This window comes from Trichoderma gamsii (genome assembly GCF_001481775.2).
Source record: "Trichoderma gamsii strain T6085 chromosome Unknown Scaffold_41.2, whole genome shotgun sequence".
In the NCBI taxonomy this organism is placed as follows: Eukaryota; Fungi; Ascomycota; class Sordariomycetes; order Hypocreales; family Hypocreaceae; genus Trichoderma; species Trichoderma gamsii.
This window is the reverse complement of record NW_020171378.1, coordinates 215341-233612: the sequence shown is the minus strand read 5'-3', so window position 1 is coordinate 233612 and position 18272 is coordinate 215341. Positions and strand designations below refer to the sequence as shown.

Sequence of the window (18272 nt, the reverse complement as noted above, 5' to 3'; positions counted from 1 at the left end):
ATAAAGAAGCGTATCGGCTTACATATATCCCTGCACATTCATTCCCTGCAAGCAAAGCCTCATTGTTACGAAGAATAACTGAGTTGTAAACTTGGGGAGTGAAAATGTTTACGTATCAACGAGCGAGTACTATTGTAGAGTCGCGAGCAAATGCGGAAATTTCTATATTTTAGTGTGAACTTTGGACTGGCATAAAACATGATGAAACCAGCTGGGACATGTTGGCCACAAAGTGGTCTAAACACTCGTGATACTCAAACAGCCAGCCTCCGATGAAGGCGTAAACCAATAATGAGGCTAGCACCATGAGATAACAAAACAGAAACCCCTCAAGGTCAGGAAATAAATGCACATAAAAAGAAAGACGGAAGAGAATCTCAAAACACGTGTAATGAATTGACTTATGAACTATCTGAAATGGTTGCAAATTGGCCAACTTCTCCCGCATTGCTCCTTGTAGACAGACTCCGAAGACGAAAGAGGAAGTGCCTAAGAACTAGGCTCGGGCACGGGCTTGTCACTGTTCACCCTTGAGCTTCTCAAACTTATTTGCACCAAACGGCGTGTACATGGGCAATGAGTCATCCTGCGGCGCCAACTGCGAGCACCACCCCAGGATTTGAGGAGCTGGGATCTTGATTGAGATTGTTTTGTTGTCGCTCTTCATAGTGAATGCCTCATGGTGGTCCAAGCTGAAGCTGCTCTTGGACGCCTGGAAGCAAAGGAATCCGCCCCCAGACGACGAGCAGCTCTGCATGTCCAGCCTTTCCGCCTCTGAGAACTCCTTATCGTTCCTCAGGATAATATGAACGTCCTTTACCACAACATAGGCAGTGGCCCAGGTGGAAATCATGGTATTTGAGCCATCGACCATGCCGGCGCCGGCCAATGTGTCGTGAGTGGCCTGGGGGTTACCGGGAGAAATCTTTATACTTTACAATAGGAGTGAGTGCTTTTCGTAAATATTAGACTTATAGAGTATTTAAAAAGTAGTTCCTGATAGTATAATAATAGTTTCTAATTTCGTTTAGATAGATAATATTGGAACTTGTTGATATGACTTATAATTCTTGTTTTATCAATTTTTAATGAATAGGTGATCTTTCAGAACTTTGATGTTTTCTGGGATTCTGTCCGCCTTAAAGCGATGACATGGGATACAAAACTCTCCCGAGCTTCTCATTCGGAATGACGGGCTGAAGGTAAAGGTAGCTATCTCAATCCCCACCCCCATAGCATAGCATAGCCAAGCTTGCTCTTTTCTACTTTTATCATTCCTGCCAAGTGGAAATGTTCAGAAAGAGCTGATGAGGCGACAATGGCTCTTTCGTTGTGGAACCATGGTTATTATCTTATTGTCGCCACGAAGTCCGAAGACTGCAATTGTTAACGCACCGTGGCTCATGGCTGGGAACTTCAATTGAATCCACCTAGTGTCGTCCTCGCTCCATGTACATTGCTCAAACCATCAGTCATCAACGGCTTCGAACAAGAACCCAATGTTCAAGGATAGCTCCGGAATGTAGCTCAATGAGTTATGACGAATAAGGTATCATGATCAACGAATAGGTCCGGCAGGCGTCTAAACCCACGCGGAACATTTGCAGGGGACGGCTGACCATTCGGGCTCCTAGAAAGTCCTTGGCCTCAGTAACAGAGCTGAGCTCGCCAAATTTCCCCCAAGCCCTTTGGTGGCGGAGTACTGTATGGAGGTGATTATCTGGAGCACACTTGGTGTCAGCGATTCTCCAACTGGCAACATAGCTTTAATGGTTTATCACAAAATTAGCCTAACCCTCTTCCGATAGTTGCACCTAACTTTTCCACGAGGAGGGCTACAGCCATTATACTTTGCTAGAAGACACAAATCAGTCGTGGCATCTACCCAGTTGGCAGAGCGCACTGAAAGTAGAAACAGAGAGCATCCTCATTCATATCCGCACCATACTTCATGCTATTTGTGACTTCCTGCAGCGCATCTTTAGTGTAGAAGAGGCGATGACTCGAGATTTAGTCAAAGGCGCTCGCCCTCCGAGGTTACTCTAAGATGATGAGCTACACACTGCATAGGAACCTGTCTTTGAGCTTATTCACATGCGATAGAGGCTTCTCGGGGCCCCTAGAAATGACGACGCGCACTCTCGCAGGAAGCATTTGGTGCTTATGGAGGTCGACCCTCTTGCACTTTGGCGTCGCTAAGAACTAGCATAGATGAGAATTGACGATCCGAAACAGCCACCTACACTCCTACAACTGGAATACAATCGCCATCAGCTGTGATTTCATCGTCGTTTGAGTCCCGACAGCCCAAGACCCAGCGCGTATTATCTACGTCACGCGAGCATAGACTCATGTCGACGCCCACATCTAGCTCGATGGTGTAGATAGCCTCCGCTCTATGTAGTATATACTGTAAGAAATTGCTTATATTAGTGGAGAGATGGTGAGACTAGGCACACAAATGGCGATCGATGTCTACGGTGATGGGCGTCTTGATATATGTGCGATATATGCCAAACGGTGTAGTCACTGGGGAAGATGTAGATTGTCGCAGTCGAATCTACCATCAATCTCTAGCTCTTGGGTGATGTCGAACTCGTAATCGTGCCGCAGTGTAGTAAAAGAAAAAATTATGTACTCATAGATGATGTTAAGAAGAGCGATGAAGCGCATAGACATATAGTCTACAAAGCGCTTGAGCACTGTATTGATATAAATGTTAAGATAGGTACTGATAGGTATGAAGCGCCTTGCAAGACTAATATGACGAAGAATATGCTTTGGTTCAGCTACAATACCGTAAGATCCCTTCAAACGGCGTAGTAAGAGGGCGACTTTAATACTTGAAGATAACAACTTTCATATTTTTCTGCGTAATATGAATCTGCCTTCAACAAGTCTTACGTAGAGTTAGAAGGGTGAAGTTAAAGCCGCCATTCGAAATCAACAGAGATGAGTTCTCTATGGCTGCATACCATTCCGGAATCAAATTCTGGGAATGCCTCTGTAGCATATGAGCTACAGGCTACAAACAACGAATGGTCACAACTCTATTACCGAGGACAGAGGGGCTGTTGCTAGTAAATCTCTAGATGCTTCCATCCTCTTAAAAACTCTTAGTTCTGATTATGTCGGTATGTCACTTAACAAGTCAATATGGGCACATAGTAATGTATTGTAAATGGCACCAACGCTTCAATGCTGCAGCAACAGGTTAATATAGTTTCCTCTTAGCGATCGAATTGACAAAAAAGACGAAGATCAAATGCCTATTGCGTTGTTTGCACACATTTACATGTGTCGCTTGTCTAATATTAGTAATCCTTTGTTTGGTTAGCACCCAGCGCATCCCGCTGTCGCGTCATCTTGGTGAAAATCACGACTCAAGCATTAAATTTAGCCGATATTCATCATGCTTGCGACAACGCCAATCGTTCAATAGTATCGCCAGACTTTATCTAGGTTCTGATAAGAGTTGATACGTCTCTTTCTGTCAATAGCATTCTCAAAGTAGAGTCCATTACGAAACGCACCAAGATCTAGTACTGAAGCCGCAACACCCCCGCGATTACATGTTTGGTCGCTGCAAGGCGTGCTTCTGTAAGTACGCAATATTAGTTAACTCAGCCCTTCACATAACCTCCGCAATCGCAAAACCCCGCAGTTCACCATATAGCTAATCGATCACGATTGAAGCTCGGATGCCGCCATCGAGAGGAATATTGGCGCAAGGTGCCGATGTTCCGAGTGTAGAACAGCCAAAGCTGTGCATTGCCGTACACTGGCTAGAGATATTTAATACATAGTGCAGCACGACTAAAGTTTGTCAAGGTCGTATTGTAATACACATTTGAGCTTTTTCCAACAAACATTGTGTCCAAAAACGTGTCATTGAATCACCGTTTTAAGAATGTCGACTACAAAGACAGTAACGCAGTCAGGCGATGAAGTCGGGAGGCTCACGTTAGCATATGACGATGCCATCCATCAGCAGGTAAAGTACACGAAACACACAGCAAAAAGCAAGGACTTGTCTAATTTGTTTAAACAAAGTATCAATATCATCAATATCTCCCCGTCTATGACGAAGAGACTCGCTTTGAACCGATCCAACCATTTGAGTTCAAGGATCGCGGGCTGGAAGCAGACAAAGCCAAGTCTGCTCTTCTTTCCAGTAGCAACTCAGAGCTCAAAGTCTCCAAACTCACTCCAGTCATCGGCACTGAGATTCGAGGCCTTCAGCTTTCTCAGTTGAACGACACTCAAAAGAATGAACTTGCCCTGCTCATTGCTGAGAGAGGAGTGGTCATTTTCCGCGACCAAGACTTTAAAGATATAGGCCCAGAAAAACAGAAAGACTTTGCTAGATACTTCGGGCCATTGCATGTTCATGTAAGTAAATTCACTTTTACACACTTACATCTATGTACATTTTGGCGGACATGGTAGTACTAACACGTCGCCAAGCCCGTTGGAGCTCACGTCAAAGACCACCTCGAGTTCCACAATATATACCTAGGCCCCGACAACGAGTACCGAGCACGGCAGCGAAGAGAAAGATTAACCACTACAGGTTACCACTCGGATGTTTCCTACGAGCACCAACCGCCGGGTATTACCATTCTCACCCTGCTCTCTGTCCCACCAACCGGAGGCGATACCGCCTGGGCGTCACAGACTGCAGCATATGCCCGCCTGTCTCAGCCAATTAAGACGCTGCTAGAGGGCCTTCGGGCTGAACATAGTGGCTTCAATCAAGCCGACAATGCGCGACGGGACGGGAAGCACGTCAGACGGGAGCCAGTGAAGAGCGAGCATCCTATCGTGAGGGTCCATCCGGTGAGTATACTAGCACTATTGTCTTCTTTATAACAGCATACTACGTCGCACACTTTGGAACATCTGCAACATGAAGGAGTATCGCTGACCATGGTTGTTGTTAAGGTCACCGGAGAAAAAGCCTTGTTTGTCAATAAGGGGTTCACGAAACGCATCATTGGCCTTCAACACGAAGAGTCAGACGCCCTCTTGCAGCTACTGTTTAATGTAAGCGTCGGCCCCCAAAATTGCCGATACATGTCACAGAACTCATCCCACTAACCGTTTAACCTTGAATTTATAGCACATCGCGCTGGGGCAAGACTTCCAAGTTCGGGTCAAGTGGGAGGAGGGCACGGTTGCACTATGGGATAACCGCGTAACTGCGCACACAGCCATCTCAGACTTTGACCACCACAATCCCCAGGAGGGCCTCCGCCATGGGGTCCGACTGACAAGTCAGGCGGACAAGCCGTCGGGCGTCAGTGGCCTGGAATCGGTTTGGTAGATGAACGGCCTAGCGGCTGCTACTGTATGACTTAAGGAGGCGCGCCGGAGACTTTACAACCACAGCGATAGTACCACTTTAAGAAGTATGTCGGAGGAGTTGTAGAAAACGGGGAACCACATCCGGAGCGCCATGGAGAACGCAAATTTGGTTCGCAGTCGACGAGTCGACGTCAGAAGTTAGCATGCAGCACTAAGAGGATAGCCCTACGATTTCAAATCTAGCATGGGCTGATTAATGCCAGTCGTTTCTCGCCCTAGCCATTCCACCGGAATAGATGCTCTGGTCGATTCCGTGAAGCCTACCTATTCGGGCATCGCGCATTTGTCATCTGAATTGCCCTGATGAGGTGCACAGTGCGTCTCATTTAGCCTCCCTCAAAGGCTGACCCTGCATCCCTGATGCCATCCCTGACTCGATTGCTCAACTGAGTTATATGATCCACACATCCTATCTTTATGTAGCACTCAAGGATTACTCTGAAGGTAATGCCTGCAGGACGCAAATATCTCTGACGATACCCTCTGCTATACATCTATCTTTAACCGATAATAGCAATAAATTAAAAAGGACAACTGCCGAAGCATAGCTACATTATACTCTTTAGTAGCGGCTGACGATTTAGAACAGCTTCCGCGCCTAAATCACATGACCAGTCCAGAGAGCTAATAAGCCGATTGTCCGATGTTCATCTACGAAGGCAAACCCAACAGTGACATCAGACCAGAGCAAACCTTGGTCAAGATGGAAAACGCAACTTCGTATAATTCGATTAAAAGTCGCCAGAGAAACATTCTCGGCACATTCTCATTCCTGCCGCCATTGGTACCTGATGATGGGATTGTCGCCGCTGCCACGCCCGAGAAGGGCCAGCCTCCCAAGAGGAGGAAGCAGCAGATCTTACGAGCACAGAGGCATGTTGGAAGTTGATTTGGGATGAAACAATTGGAATAAAGCTGACCATCTTATAGGAGTCATAGACAAAGGACAAAGGATTATATGAATGCCCTCGAACAGGAAGTCCTACGTCTCCGAGCAGAGGGCGACCGCCTCAATGGGATAGCCACCAACTGGAAGAAATGTGTATTGGCTTTGGTTGCCACAGCAGACGCACCAGTATTAAACATCCACCAGCTCTCACAGTTTGGCCCAGGTATATTCCTTTGGTCGGTGTCGAATCCGAACCAAGGAGTGGGCTTGGCCCCCAGTGACGCTTCTCTACTCTTGGGCAGCCCATATCAGTGGCAAGCCTACCAGCAACAGCCAATGTTATATCCCAGCCTGGACATGCTGCCACACATCAACATCGAAGATGCCTCTGAAGAGTTCCTCTTGAGGAATTGTAAGTGACCATGCGGCATTCTTTGGCTTCAGTTTGTTCGCTAATCATCTGTTTACCAGTCTATGAGAACATCATCCCGACACTGGATGTCACTGAGTCGACTACCCAAGGATACATCAAACACATACTGCCACTAGCCTTCAACAACCCAATGGTGAGAAGCGCATTTTTGGCAGCATCTGCAAGCCACATCCAAATCGCTCAAGGGGCAAAGACCATGGTCGATAGACTCAGCTACAGGTCAACCGCGATTGCCGAGCTGAGGCACGTCTCAGCGCGGCCAGAGACGGACTCTTGCGCGCCCCTGGCTACTATCCTAGGCTTGATGATAGATGACATGATATGTGGCCATAGGGAGTGCCCTGCTCTTCTAAAACTAGCCGAATTCTGGGTTCACAAGGATAGCTCTTTCAGCACTGACCCAGCCGAGAAGGCAACGCGCAGGTTTTTACTTGACCAAGTCCAATTGTACGTCTCAAATTACAATCTCAATTTATCAGGTTCTTTATTAACACATAGTTGCTTCATGAATAGGTTGAAAGCAATTGTCTGTCCCTTGTACCAATTCAACAAAATCATTAGCAAAGAGAACCAAGCCGCAGACGGAAAACAGATCTTGTCGCTCAACCAAAAAGAACTATTCGAAATCTTCTCCGCAATAGAAAGTGCAGTGGCACAAGCATGTCATATTTACACAATGCCAGCGTCCAGTACTCCCATTGAGAGCAGCAGTCCAGACTCGGATTCATCTTATGATGATCTCAACAAACTGCTAGACCGGCTTCAGGCTACTGTGGCCAAGATACCGCCGTACGCATTGGGAGAAAACTCTTTAACATGGGTCTACTTCATCGCAGCCTCGAGAAGTAAGCGAATTGACCACAGCGCTTTCTTTGTTGCGAGGTTTGCAGAGCTGTTACAACGCATCGGACATGACAAAGTAAATGAGCTATTAGCTGGACTAATATGATGATGAGAGCAACAAGAATGTGTATATATATAATTTAATATGAACATTAAAATTGAACATAATCCACCCCAAGCAGTTATGAATCCAACATCAATTTGTGGTAAAACATGCGATTTAATGGAAGCTCAGGGAGCAAAGCCATCATTCATCTTAATCAAACCGAGCTGCTGCAGCGCCACCAGGCCAGACTCTTCACCAGTCTCTTCTATGATTTTACCATTCTGCAACCTGTAGATTGTAGTTCCGGAAAACCGCATTTCTTTACCAGTATTCGGCGTGGGCAGACTCCCAACAGGCAACTCATAGAATGCCGGCCCAGTATGCTTACCCCCGCCGAACCACCGCGCAACTACATAGTCGCTTTCGGCAATGAGAGGGAACGGGGAAAGCAATCGGAATGAGACGTCCGGAAAGGACTGGGGAGAGTTTCTGCTATTAGCATATCTAATGACCCAGTTCATGCTGAAACTAACCTGCTTGAACCTGGCTATGACTTCCTTGGCGGCGGTTTTACCAACCATTCGGCCATGCATGGGGTAAAAGATAGTTACGTTGTCGTCGCACAGTTCGTCGACAATGTCGGCGTTCCCATTGGTCCAGAACTCCTGGAAGTATCGGGTAACCACTTGGCGATTCAATTCTGGCACAGATAGGGCCTCCATCTCAGCGCCCAATTGGTATAGCTGGCGGTCCAAGTTACGGTGAAAAGATAGTGGTAGGTGGTATAGTTGAGTAGTAGCTGGCTGCTTTCGACGGGCGATTAGTCGGACTTGTTTGATGTTATGAGAAAGTCTAATTGGAAGGCGTTCGCTTAGGCCCATATGCCGACAAACGCAAGGGTTAGCCCGATACTGGTAGCATCATTAGGCCGACATTGTACGTTATGAGTATGTAAGCCCGACGTTTACACTGGGCTGTGGCAAGTCTCCAACTTACTAACATGTAGCTACGATACGCCATTGAATGGCTAGGGGTTGACAGCTGAACTTGGCAAAACCTTGCAAGGATTATCGGGAATATTTGCCGCTGGGAACCTGTGAACTTACCCTGACGCTATACAAGCAACTCGGCTACGGCGGAGCGCAGCACACCAAGATAGGCCTCAAACAAGAAACGGCGGGCGGTAAAATGCGGGGATTTACGGATTCTTCTAATGTCCGCAATGTTTAGAGCACTACTGTGCTAATGAGAGTCTCTTTCCTCAACTGCAAAATTCACATGAACATGTCGCAAATAGATAGCTACTATTGCGTTGCTTCGTAATTCCAGAGCAGAGATATACACATAGTATCCTGATCAGTTGTGTTCGACTTATACAACGGCGATAAACAAGTAACTAATAGGTATCTCGCTGCAGTTTGCATTGAACATGTGGAATTAATTGCTCTTGGCTGACAACTATAGCTACAATACGCACCTAATATTCCAACAATGACGCCAGAGCGTTTTGCCACATGTTCGGCTCGTAGCGATATTTCGGGACCTTCGAAATAGACTACCAGTCTGGCAACGGATTTTAGCGTGGCAATCATTTCTCCCTTTCTGGTTAGATGCTTTGAAAGCTATTTCTCCTTTACAGTTAGCTCGGGTAAGCTTAGCTCGTTAAGCTTCGCTCGCCTGCGTAGTTCGCTTGATACGCGCAATGACTTATACGACTTGGACCAACAAGTTTTGATGCGTCTTCAGGGCTAAGCGCACGTCAAAATACCAAGGTAATTAACTCTACATCTATTCAAGTAGATCTAGAGATAAGATATTAGCTGCAATAAATATACATTGATAGCCATCGAGCGCAGATATAACGCATTACAGCGTTGTTATCGAATAAGCCAGTCGGCAAGTTTTGACGAAACGGTATGGAACTAGTAGTCGTACAAGTTGTATGTTTGTAGGTATCTCATAAGAGAGCGCGAGCCAATTCGACTGGACATCATGCTAGATACTTTCGTGAATGGCTTTGCAGTTAATTTTTTCTTTCGTATTTACTCCACCCTTCTGCGGCGATATACCTATATCAGTTCAATGACTTGCCTGTTCGCACGACTAACATTGTAGGTTAATTAACTCCTTTTTCTTTGCCGCTTAAGCGCAGGAGCGAAAACGAAGTCGGAAACCATCTAGCTCTTCTTTCCCACCCCTGGAAATGGAGGTGCTGTTTGTACGACTAACATTGTAGGTTAATTGTCTCCTTTTTCTTTTGCCGCTTAAGCGCAAGAGCGAAAACGAAGTCGGAAACCATCTAGCTCTCTTCTTCCCCACCCCTGGAATGGAGATCTGGTGTAATATATGCAGTCGTTTTTACTAACTCAACCGAGCGACTATTCCTTTAACGGGCTATAAATCCGAAGATACAGAGTATACTCCGAATATTATTTACAGAACACGACTCCTTACAGAGGGCGCGGTCAGCAGTCCTGGTGGCTACTGTGATGTCGCGGAACGTTGCTTCGGAATCCCGTAAGCGCAGATCTCAACAAGCTTCTATCATGATGTTGGGGCTTTGCCCCTGGTCCTGTCACATTCTATAGTCTACTGGAGGTATTAAGCCTCAAGTCCATGACAACGGCTATTCGAAAAAGATTTGAAGTCACAAAGTAGCAAACACTCTGAGTTGAGTTCAAAATTGGCAGCTGTATTGGGTATCTTCATAAATAGCATAAAATATTAATATCCTGTAATGTTATACACCCTTTATGGATGGAAATCGAAATGATTTTCTCATTAACACTCCTTTGGGTGAATATGAACCGAAACGCTTTGGAAACCCTATAGAAGAAAAAGCCATTCTCAGAAACCGCGCAATGTCAATTTAGTGAGTATGCATCCCAGAACGCTTTCCCCGGCGCGTAGAAGATCTTTTTGGGCCACAGAAACTTTTCCAAAAACTTTTCCGTTTCCTTCCATGCTGAGGGGAGTGTGCCATATCCAGATTGGTGAAGTAGCAGTATGTACTCGGATCGTGTCACGCCCAGCTGGGCGAATGCGCCACCCACTACCGTACACCATAGCATTGCATCCCTGTTTGCTTCCCATAGAATACTCTTCTTTGCATCCCGTAAGACACGTAGTAAATTTGAAGACATGTGCGACGGAATAAAGTGACCTGCCCATACCTCCGAAAACAGCATATAAGTGCAGAGGTATAGTGCAAGTATGCAGCCTGCCAATATTCCATTGCTCTCATTTGCCGTTTGAAAATGAGCGTAAAGTCGAGACTCTATTGATGCTTGATGGTTGTCCAAGTGGAGAAGAGACGGCGAGTCATCTAGATCTACAATCGATGATTCGCGGTACTGCTGCAAGGCATAGATATCTTCGACCACCTTGACCAAGTCGCTTCCGAACACACGTCTTAGTGGCTCAAATCCCGGTGGCAGCAGGTATACAGATGAGAGAAAGGGATTGCGGCCCCAGTGAAGCTCTGGGAAGATATCATGAGAAAATCTGCGCTCGGAACCTATAATCCAAGCCGCATTCAGATCTTGCCAGAATATTGCACTGTAGGGGTTAGAAATGCTGATTCAGTAGCACAAAAAGGGAGGCTTGGCTCAAATATTTACCGCTTGATGCCATCGTGAAGGTGGATGAGCTTAGAATCGCAGAAAGTCAGCAATTGCATGACACCAGCCAAATGCATCTCCACTCGAGGTTTGTTCCCAAGTCGCCACTAGATACTGTCTTAGCAATAGAAGACCAGCAGTTTGCGGAAGATGCTAACCTCTACTCCAACTAAGAGTAATATGGCTCCTATCATTTGTGAAACAGCGGGAGGATCAAGGGAAGATCCGATTTTCTGGTTGATATGGCGAATTGTTGTGTTCTTGAAAGTAGTACATTCTTGCGAGAAATGATATTCATTTGCGGCAAATGTTAGAGATAGCATAATAGCATTTGAGAGCGCCTCATCGTTGAAGCCATCACGAAATATCTTGTGAAACTTTTGGTGGGCGGTGGCTTCTGAGAAATTGCACACCGGCTCTAATGCTTGTGATGCGGTTTCTAGGTGTTGTTAGCATTTGAGGCTTCCCAAACGACGTTCATACCATACTATTTCCTATGAGAGACTGTAATCGTGTAGAATTGCTAATAGCAAGCGATTGCGTCGAGCCGAATGATTGGATGTCGATCGATGATTTGGCGTCATTGCCCTGCTTTTTCGCAGAGGCATGCTGATACCTATCAGTTTTAAAATGGCGAAAATTCCCAGTCACTGCTGTGAGCTTCTTCTTCCGCCCTTCCAAAGACTTCTTAGCGCCATGGCTCCGAATGACCCGCTGGACTGATTTAAGTTTTACGGTGTTGGGATCTTGGAAAGTGATAAAACGGAATTTGCCTCTGCCCTCTTCCGTATCAGCATTTTCCCCAAGGGGAAAATCCTGTGTGCTCGGTTTAGTGTTGGTCCAGTCTTCATGAACCATCTTCCAGGTCACACCAGCGCCCTGCCAAGCTATATCCGTTGCGTGTTTTCAAATTCCAGGCAATTTTGATAGAAAGTGGGCAGTGGTAGGTTCCTGAGAAGGGAAATACTGGCTGATAGGAAAGAATTTCTGTTATCGGGTTACCTTTAAAGATGCTTTTACAAGAACAAAAGTACGACCAGAACGCAGGCGCGAAAGACACGCCATACTAAGACGATTATAACCAGTACGCACGGGTAAATAATTGGGGAATAAAATAAGAAAAATAAACCAACACCAGCACGGTGCTAAGCCCTAGCGACAGCCGGTCTTTGGTGACTCCGTGGCCACTCCAGCCGTGCTAAACCTCTATAGGCAATTTGACAGCAGCCTCTATTTACGTCTTAAGAGTAGCTTAATTCGCCGACGAGATACAGGCTTGGGCCGGACTTGTACCAGGCTCCATTGAGTTATTTGTCGCTTGCTCGTGATCCTATCGGTTTCCAGGCGTAAAAAGTTGCCCATCAAATCTCCTGGCGCTATTTGCTACGAATAAATGCTCATCAGCTTACGGTGTCGCTTCAGCAAGGGCTCCGGGGGCGGGTGAAACACCAGAAATGGTAATCAAGACTATTTCGCTAACGTTACTTGGATAGATACATAGATTTCTGGACAATACCTGGGATGTGGAATTACTCTCGGATTCGGAATCAGACCGTAGCACTAACGACCAATATGGGGATAAGTGATACACCAGGATGCCTGGTTGGTTTGCAGTCTCTGATACCTCTTACTATAGAAACACTTGCATTTCTTCAATATTTGGTGCATGGATAACTCCCAAGCGTATTTATAGAGACGCGGTCATCAAATGAGAATGAAAATGGGAGAATGATTCCAAAGCCATCACTCCCTCCATCATGGGTCAGTTTCCGCGTTCTGGTCAAGTGAGCAACAAGACATTGCATGCGAGTTTAGAGCTTGATCAACTTGGATCGTATGCAGCATACTTTAGTCGGCGACTTACATGATGTCCCATTGCAGTCCAAAGCTTACCTATGTATAGTATAACATACTAGTAGTAACTTGGCCTGGATTGATTGAGTATACCATCGAAAGTTCAGTGTAAGTCCACATTTGGGCCAGGACTTATATGTGCTATACTGAGAACTTGCCGCATGACTCGTTCTAGTAATGAGTATTTGGTGTAGAGATTGCTAACACATGGTAGTGTCATCAAGCCAACTTGAATTTTTATATGCATAGTAGCTGAGAAGCAATGATGCAGTATCAAGCATAACCTGGGCTTCACCTGAAGAATTTACAATATCGATTGAGCCTCAGTGGTGAAAACCGTCGAGAATTGTAGCCTTTATATAAGCGCATGACGTCTCTTTACGATCTTTAGACAATACCAATCTGGATAATTCGCTTCCCTACATTCCGCATAAACCCCATTGTTTTACATCAAGCCAAGCAATGCGCGTTCTTCGCAGCAAACTGCGCACGAATCCAACCGAAACTCCCATTCAAGCTGAAGTCACATCCTGCAAAACATTGCTTAGAAATCGATTCCAGGTTGGATTACAAACTGTGGAATGACTGATGGCTTGCTGTGCATGAGAACGCAAAATAGTTCTGCGACTGACGTCGAGTCATTTCGAAACCGCTAATAGCACTAAAGCACAAAAAGCAGAAAGTAGAATTATCGGTTTTGAGTGTTCGTAAGCAGTCAGCCTTTTGGCTTTATGCCTTTTTTGATCATGGATTTGTCACCCGGGCGATTTTGGCTAAAGTAATCGTAGCACTATGATGAGTCGAGCGCTATTATCGATATATTGGTTAAAGACGCTTGTGAAGAGAGAACGCCTTATTCACACGATTGTTAATACAAATGATGTAGCTGGCTTTTTGGAGGTAAATCGCCTTGCTGTCGCCAGTGCAGACAAAGATGGAGGGAGAGGGGGCAATAGATTGCAAGTGCCCCATAAGATAGACACGAAAGGTACCAGAGTATGAGACAAGATCAGAGCAGAACCACATCAAAGAAAAAAATGAGAATAAAAGTCTTTTTGCTAAATTGAGCTTATATAATGCGGCTTACAAGCAAAGTACTTATTACTCTCAATCCGAGGCCTTACTTACCCGGCTGCAAACTACATGTAGATTACTGGGCGGGAATTAGGTAGCCTGATGCTTTTTAGCCGTCTAGTATTACCGTAGCATGCCTAAGGCTAACGAAAGATGTGCACTGCATAGAGTATACAGAATATAGAGAGCCAAGCTAGTATATACGGAATGTATAAAATTGCAAAGATAAGATTGGCTTGCTATTACGCCCCTGATCAGGTGCCAGGATCCACGTCGATAATGGTAGTGGTAGTCATATCAAATGCAGTAGTTCGGATGCAGACTCTGCAAGTGTTAGCTTGCGGTGTCAATATAAGCAATACTTTGATTCATACTCGTAACGTAACATAGGCAGCCTGTTGAAGAATACAGCATGATACCCGAGAGAATTATCAGAAGTACACACGAGCAGCATAGGGGTGAAGCGGCTGGGATGTGAAACCATGGTACATGTAGTCAAAAGAACCCTCGCTCCGGGCTTACTACCATCCCCTTTTGCCTGTTTTCCATGTCTTCTTTCCGGAGCCGACATATAGAGCAGTAAGTGGAATATTACCTAGTTCAAAGTGGCTTCCCAATTTAATGATCGCCGTTACAGTAGATCTTACAACATAGTCAATGCCATGGACTAGGCATTCACTAGTAGCCGGGCGTTGGCGGGGCGCAACCGAAAATCCGCTGTTGAGATTCCGGAATCGTCCTCTATACCATGTATGTACTAGCATTTGGAATATCGATAAACCAGGCTGTCGGGAAGTGATGTGCATTAGCTGTGGATGAATCTTACCGCGCGCTTAAGTTTCTAACCTTGAAAGGCATTTTCCGATCTGGAGAGTTGTCCAAAGTTAAGGAATCTCCGCACAATCATAGTCCATGGAGCTACTGGACTTCTCGTAGGAAGATATGACAGAGACGAAAAATATAATGAAGCGGCTGACCATCTTATTAATTTGTAGAAATTGTAAACTCTTTGAAAATCTACAATCTTTATATACACTTCCTGTTAAGATCATACTCAAATTTCAGATTTCAGGGACCCTCTGGATATAAACTCAGTCCAAAAATTGTCAATCATGCGCTTTAGAACTACTGCCACTTCTCTAACGGCCACATTATGGGATAGTGTCGTATCGGATGCTTCAGCCCGCATGAAAGGGCTGGGCACATGGTTGAGTTCAACTCAACAACGTCAGCATCTGTTTCCGATATGCAGGCGATAGGCACGATGCTTCTCGTACAGAGCCATCCGCGGCACAGTGTGATATTCGGCATAACTACTGGCTCTTGTTCTTAAGTGCTGACAGCCCTCGCCAAAAATACATGGCGCCTTCTCGGCCCCGCTACAGCGGAGATTTATACCATTATTGAACCCCTACTAACACCGACTATGTTTCCGTGGCTATGGCTACGGATCTGCTCCTTCCTCATAATTAGCCCAAATTTCAAGTTCCCAGAAGAGTACATGAGCTGGTTGGCCCTGGTAAACAGAATCCTTTCATTGGTACAAGCCTCAAGTAACTGAGTGTATACTCCGAAAATGTCGGACCATTTAGTAGGCCTGTGATTGGGACGCTTACGGTAATTGGGAATTAGGGAGGGGGTAATTCCTGAAACAGTTGAGCGATTCAATCAAGAATGTGTTGGGTAAAAAGTAAGATGGTTCTTCTGTTAATTTCTTAGTCATGAGCATGGTGGATTTCCCTGTGGGCTATCGATCACGTTGTTGATGGTACCAACATGGGAGAGTTTTCTGAAGTGTGAAGGACCCTTTCGTTGCATCCATAGTGGGAGGTGATAGAGCTATCTTCGACTCAACTTTGTGAGCCTATCCACTGCTAATGTAGTTCTTATTGTTGGGCGACGAGGCCCATAACGGACAATCCATGCAGTATCTCAAGAAGCTTAGTAAAAGTCATAATAGATAAGCTTCGTAGTATCAACTTGTAGTGATCAGATTCTACGGTACCTTTTGACAATTCGTGCAATACTTGTTATTACTCCAATAAAGAATCGTCTTATTATTTACAATATACCAACTCATTTAGAACCACCCGTCCGATGGCACTGCGTCCATGTTATCTTATCGTTTTATCGTTCCCCAGTTCTTTCGCAGTTTTCCAAACGCTGCCTTTCCAGAGACACCGTTCATCTCCCTTTTTTATACTATTCATCGTTTTGTTTCAATGTCTCCCATTTACGTATCGTTCGTAGGAAAACCTCAACTCAACCTTGTACCGCGAATTTCGATCGGGCACGCAACTTGCCTCCATATTTGTACAAAACGAATGTCCCCGGAATCCCCCCAACACTCAGACCAGCTAGCACGCTAACGCCTTTATGAACATCCAAGTTGATGAATAGAGGCCTCGCATACATGATAGCGCCGGCAGCCATAGCAGCTCTGCTTATATCATTCCCTGCAAAGAGAGAATTTGCATATGTGGGGTAGGAGAATGGGATGTATACAAAAAGCGCTTGGAGAATCCAGAACATCCCGATGACAAAGATGACAACGCCTATGAGTGGTACAATCCAATGTATTTTCGCATTAGCGGTCCATGCGAACATGAATAAGCCGATCGGAAGGAGGACTGAGCCGAAAAGAGCTGGAACAAGACGATGCTCTTGCTCTCGAAGACCGTTTTTTATGTTGTCAGGGACCATATACCAGTATAGATAACAGATATATGTAATAAGGCCAATCGTAGCTCCAACTTCGCAGGATAGAAATGCCAGACCATTTTGTCCCAGATTGAAGCCATAAAAGGGGGGGAACACTAGGGGGAAAACTTCGAAGAAAGTGTAGTAAACTCCATAAAAGAAAGCCGTATAGACGTTAACGAATAGTATCGCAGGATCTTTAATCATAATCTCAATCGGCCTGATGAGTGCGCTAACTAGAATCTCAGAGGCAGTTAGATGGCGCTGATCAATCTCGCTCTGAGATTGAAGCCTGGGATCACCAACTAGCTTTCGCAGGCGTTTCGCTCGTCTCATCAATAGGTTCGCGGCCGACGTTTCCGGCAAAAAGCATAGCATCACCACAAGCATGAATGAATTCATCCATACAATTTCCCAGAGGGGCCACCGCCAGCCCTTGAACATTGCAGCAAAGCCGCCAATCAACGGCCCAATCGCTGGACCACCCCACGCGCAATAGACCCAAAACGAGAGCTGATAAGGCACATAAATCAGATCGTACATGTCGGCAAATGTTCCCCCTCCGTTGGTTAAGGCAGGACTACCAAAAAATCCCTGGAGAGATCGTAACACTAGCAGGCCGCCAAAGTTACTCACAACTGCTGTCGGAAAACTGATGCCGAAGTAGATGATGAATGTCACGTAGTAGACCGGATTTCTTCCAACTATGGGAATCTCGCTGAGCGGCCCAAATACAACCCCTCCCACTCCATACCAAAGAACAAAGAGCGCGAGTCCAAGTTCTGCTGCGATGATGCTAACGCCAAAATGTTCTGATACTCCTTCGACTGAGGGAGCATATATAGATGAGGCAGAGTACACAATAAGTGTGTATACGCAAATGATTGCAGTAATCAAGATTTTCTTAAACGAGGACCAATTATGTGGATTTTCTGGATCATCGGTAGTATACCAGTCCACAAGAACGACACCGTCCGTTGTCTTCTGAGGGGCGATAGGGAGGGATTTAGTGCGCTCAATTTCGAGCTCTTTCTCTGCCCTCACGCGTTCAGTACTATATGGTATAGTGTGAACGCTTCGAGCTGTTGTTACGGTTCTCAGGCTCTCAAAATTGGTCGCATAGCGCTGAAGAGACTCAGATTGAGACTCAGATTGCGATTCGGACTGAGACTCAGATCGAACTCGAGAGACGCTGGTGTTTCTTGCCACGCTAGACTCTCCTGGAGCAGAGGAAAAAGATGCATGGCCATCGTTGCTTTGTTTCTCATGGATCTCAAGCTGCGCAGCATATAGATCGGGCAGCTTGAAATTAGGCTTCTCTTCGGGATATTGAAGAAGCCTGTTGCGAGTGAGGAATCGAATCGCCTGGCCGAGAGGCGCCTCTCGAATAATGTCAAGCATGTTTCAGAGCGATTTCATTAACATTGAAAGCTGAAGTCGCTAGCA

At 45.7% G+C, this 18272-nt stretch overlaps 5 protein-coding genes across 5 annotated transcripts; 1 reads left to right on the top strand and 4 right to left on the bottom strand.

Moving 5' to 3' along the window:
• Window positions 1-517: 517 nt before the first annotated feature.
• On the bottom strand, window positions 518-853 carry TGAM01_v209029 (hypothetical protein; the record flags this gene model as incomplete). The annotated part of the gene is made up of 1 exon (XM_018807367.1): window positions 518-853. One exon carries the CDS (start codon window positions 851-853, stop codon window positions 518-520), a length of 336 nt encoding a protein of 111 aa, XP_018659354.1.
• A 3057-nt stretch (window positions 854-3910) lies between these two features.
• On the top strand, window positions 3911-5326 carry TGAM01_v209028 (TfdA family Taurine catabolism dioxygenase TauD; the record flags this gene model as incomplete). Its single annotated transcript, XM_018807368.1, has 5 exons — window positions 3911-3994; window positions 4054-4392; window positions 4468-4839; window positions 4945-5046; window positions 5123-5326. The coding sequence occupies 5 exons, from the start codon at window positions 3911-3913 to the stop codon at window positions 5324-5326; spliced, it is 1101 nt and encodes a 366-aa protein (XP_018659355.1).
• A 2437-nt stretch (window positions 5327-7763) lies between these two features.
• Window positions 7764-8459, bottom strand: TGAM01_v209027 (hypothetical protein; the record flags this gene model as incomplete). Its single annotated transcript, XM_018807370.2, has 2 exons — window positions 7764-8054; window positions 8112-8459. 2 exons carry the CDS (start codon window positions 8457-8459, stop codon window positions 7764-7766), a joined length of 639 nt encoding a protein of 212 aa, XP_018659357.2.
• Window positions 8460-10442: 1983 nt separating this feature from the next.
• On the bottom strand, window positions 10443-12056 carry TGAM01_v209026 (hypothetical protein; the record flags this gene model as incomplete). The annotated part of the gene is made up of 4 exons (XM_018807371.1): window positions 10443-11136; window positions 11199-11305; window positions 11357-11637; window positions 11687-12056. The coding sequence occupies 4 exons, from the start codon at window positions 12054-12056 to the stop codon at window positions 10443-10445; spliced, it is 1452 nt and encodes a 483-aa protein (XP_018659358.1).
• A 4332-nt stretch (window positions 12057-16388) lies between these two features.
• On the bottom strand, window positions 16389-18227 carry TGAM01_v209025 (hypothetical protein; the record flags this gene model as incomplete). Its single annotated transcript, XM_018807372.1, has 1 exon — window positions 16389-18227. The coding sequence occupies one exon, from the start codon at window positions 18225-18227 to the stop codon at window positions 16389-16391; it is 1839 nt and encodes a 612-aa protein (XP_018659359.1).
• Between the last annotated feature and the right edge of the window lie 45 nt (window positions 18228-18272).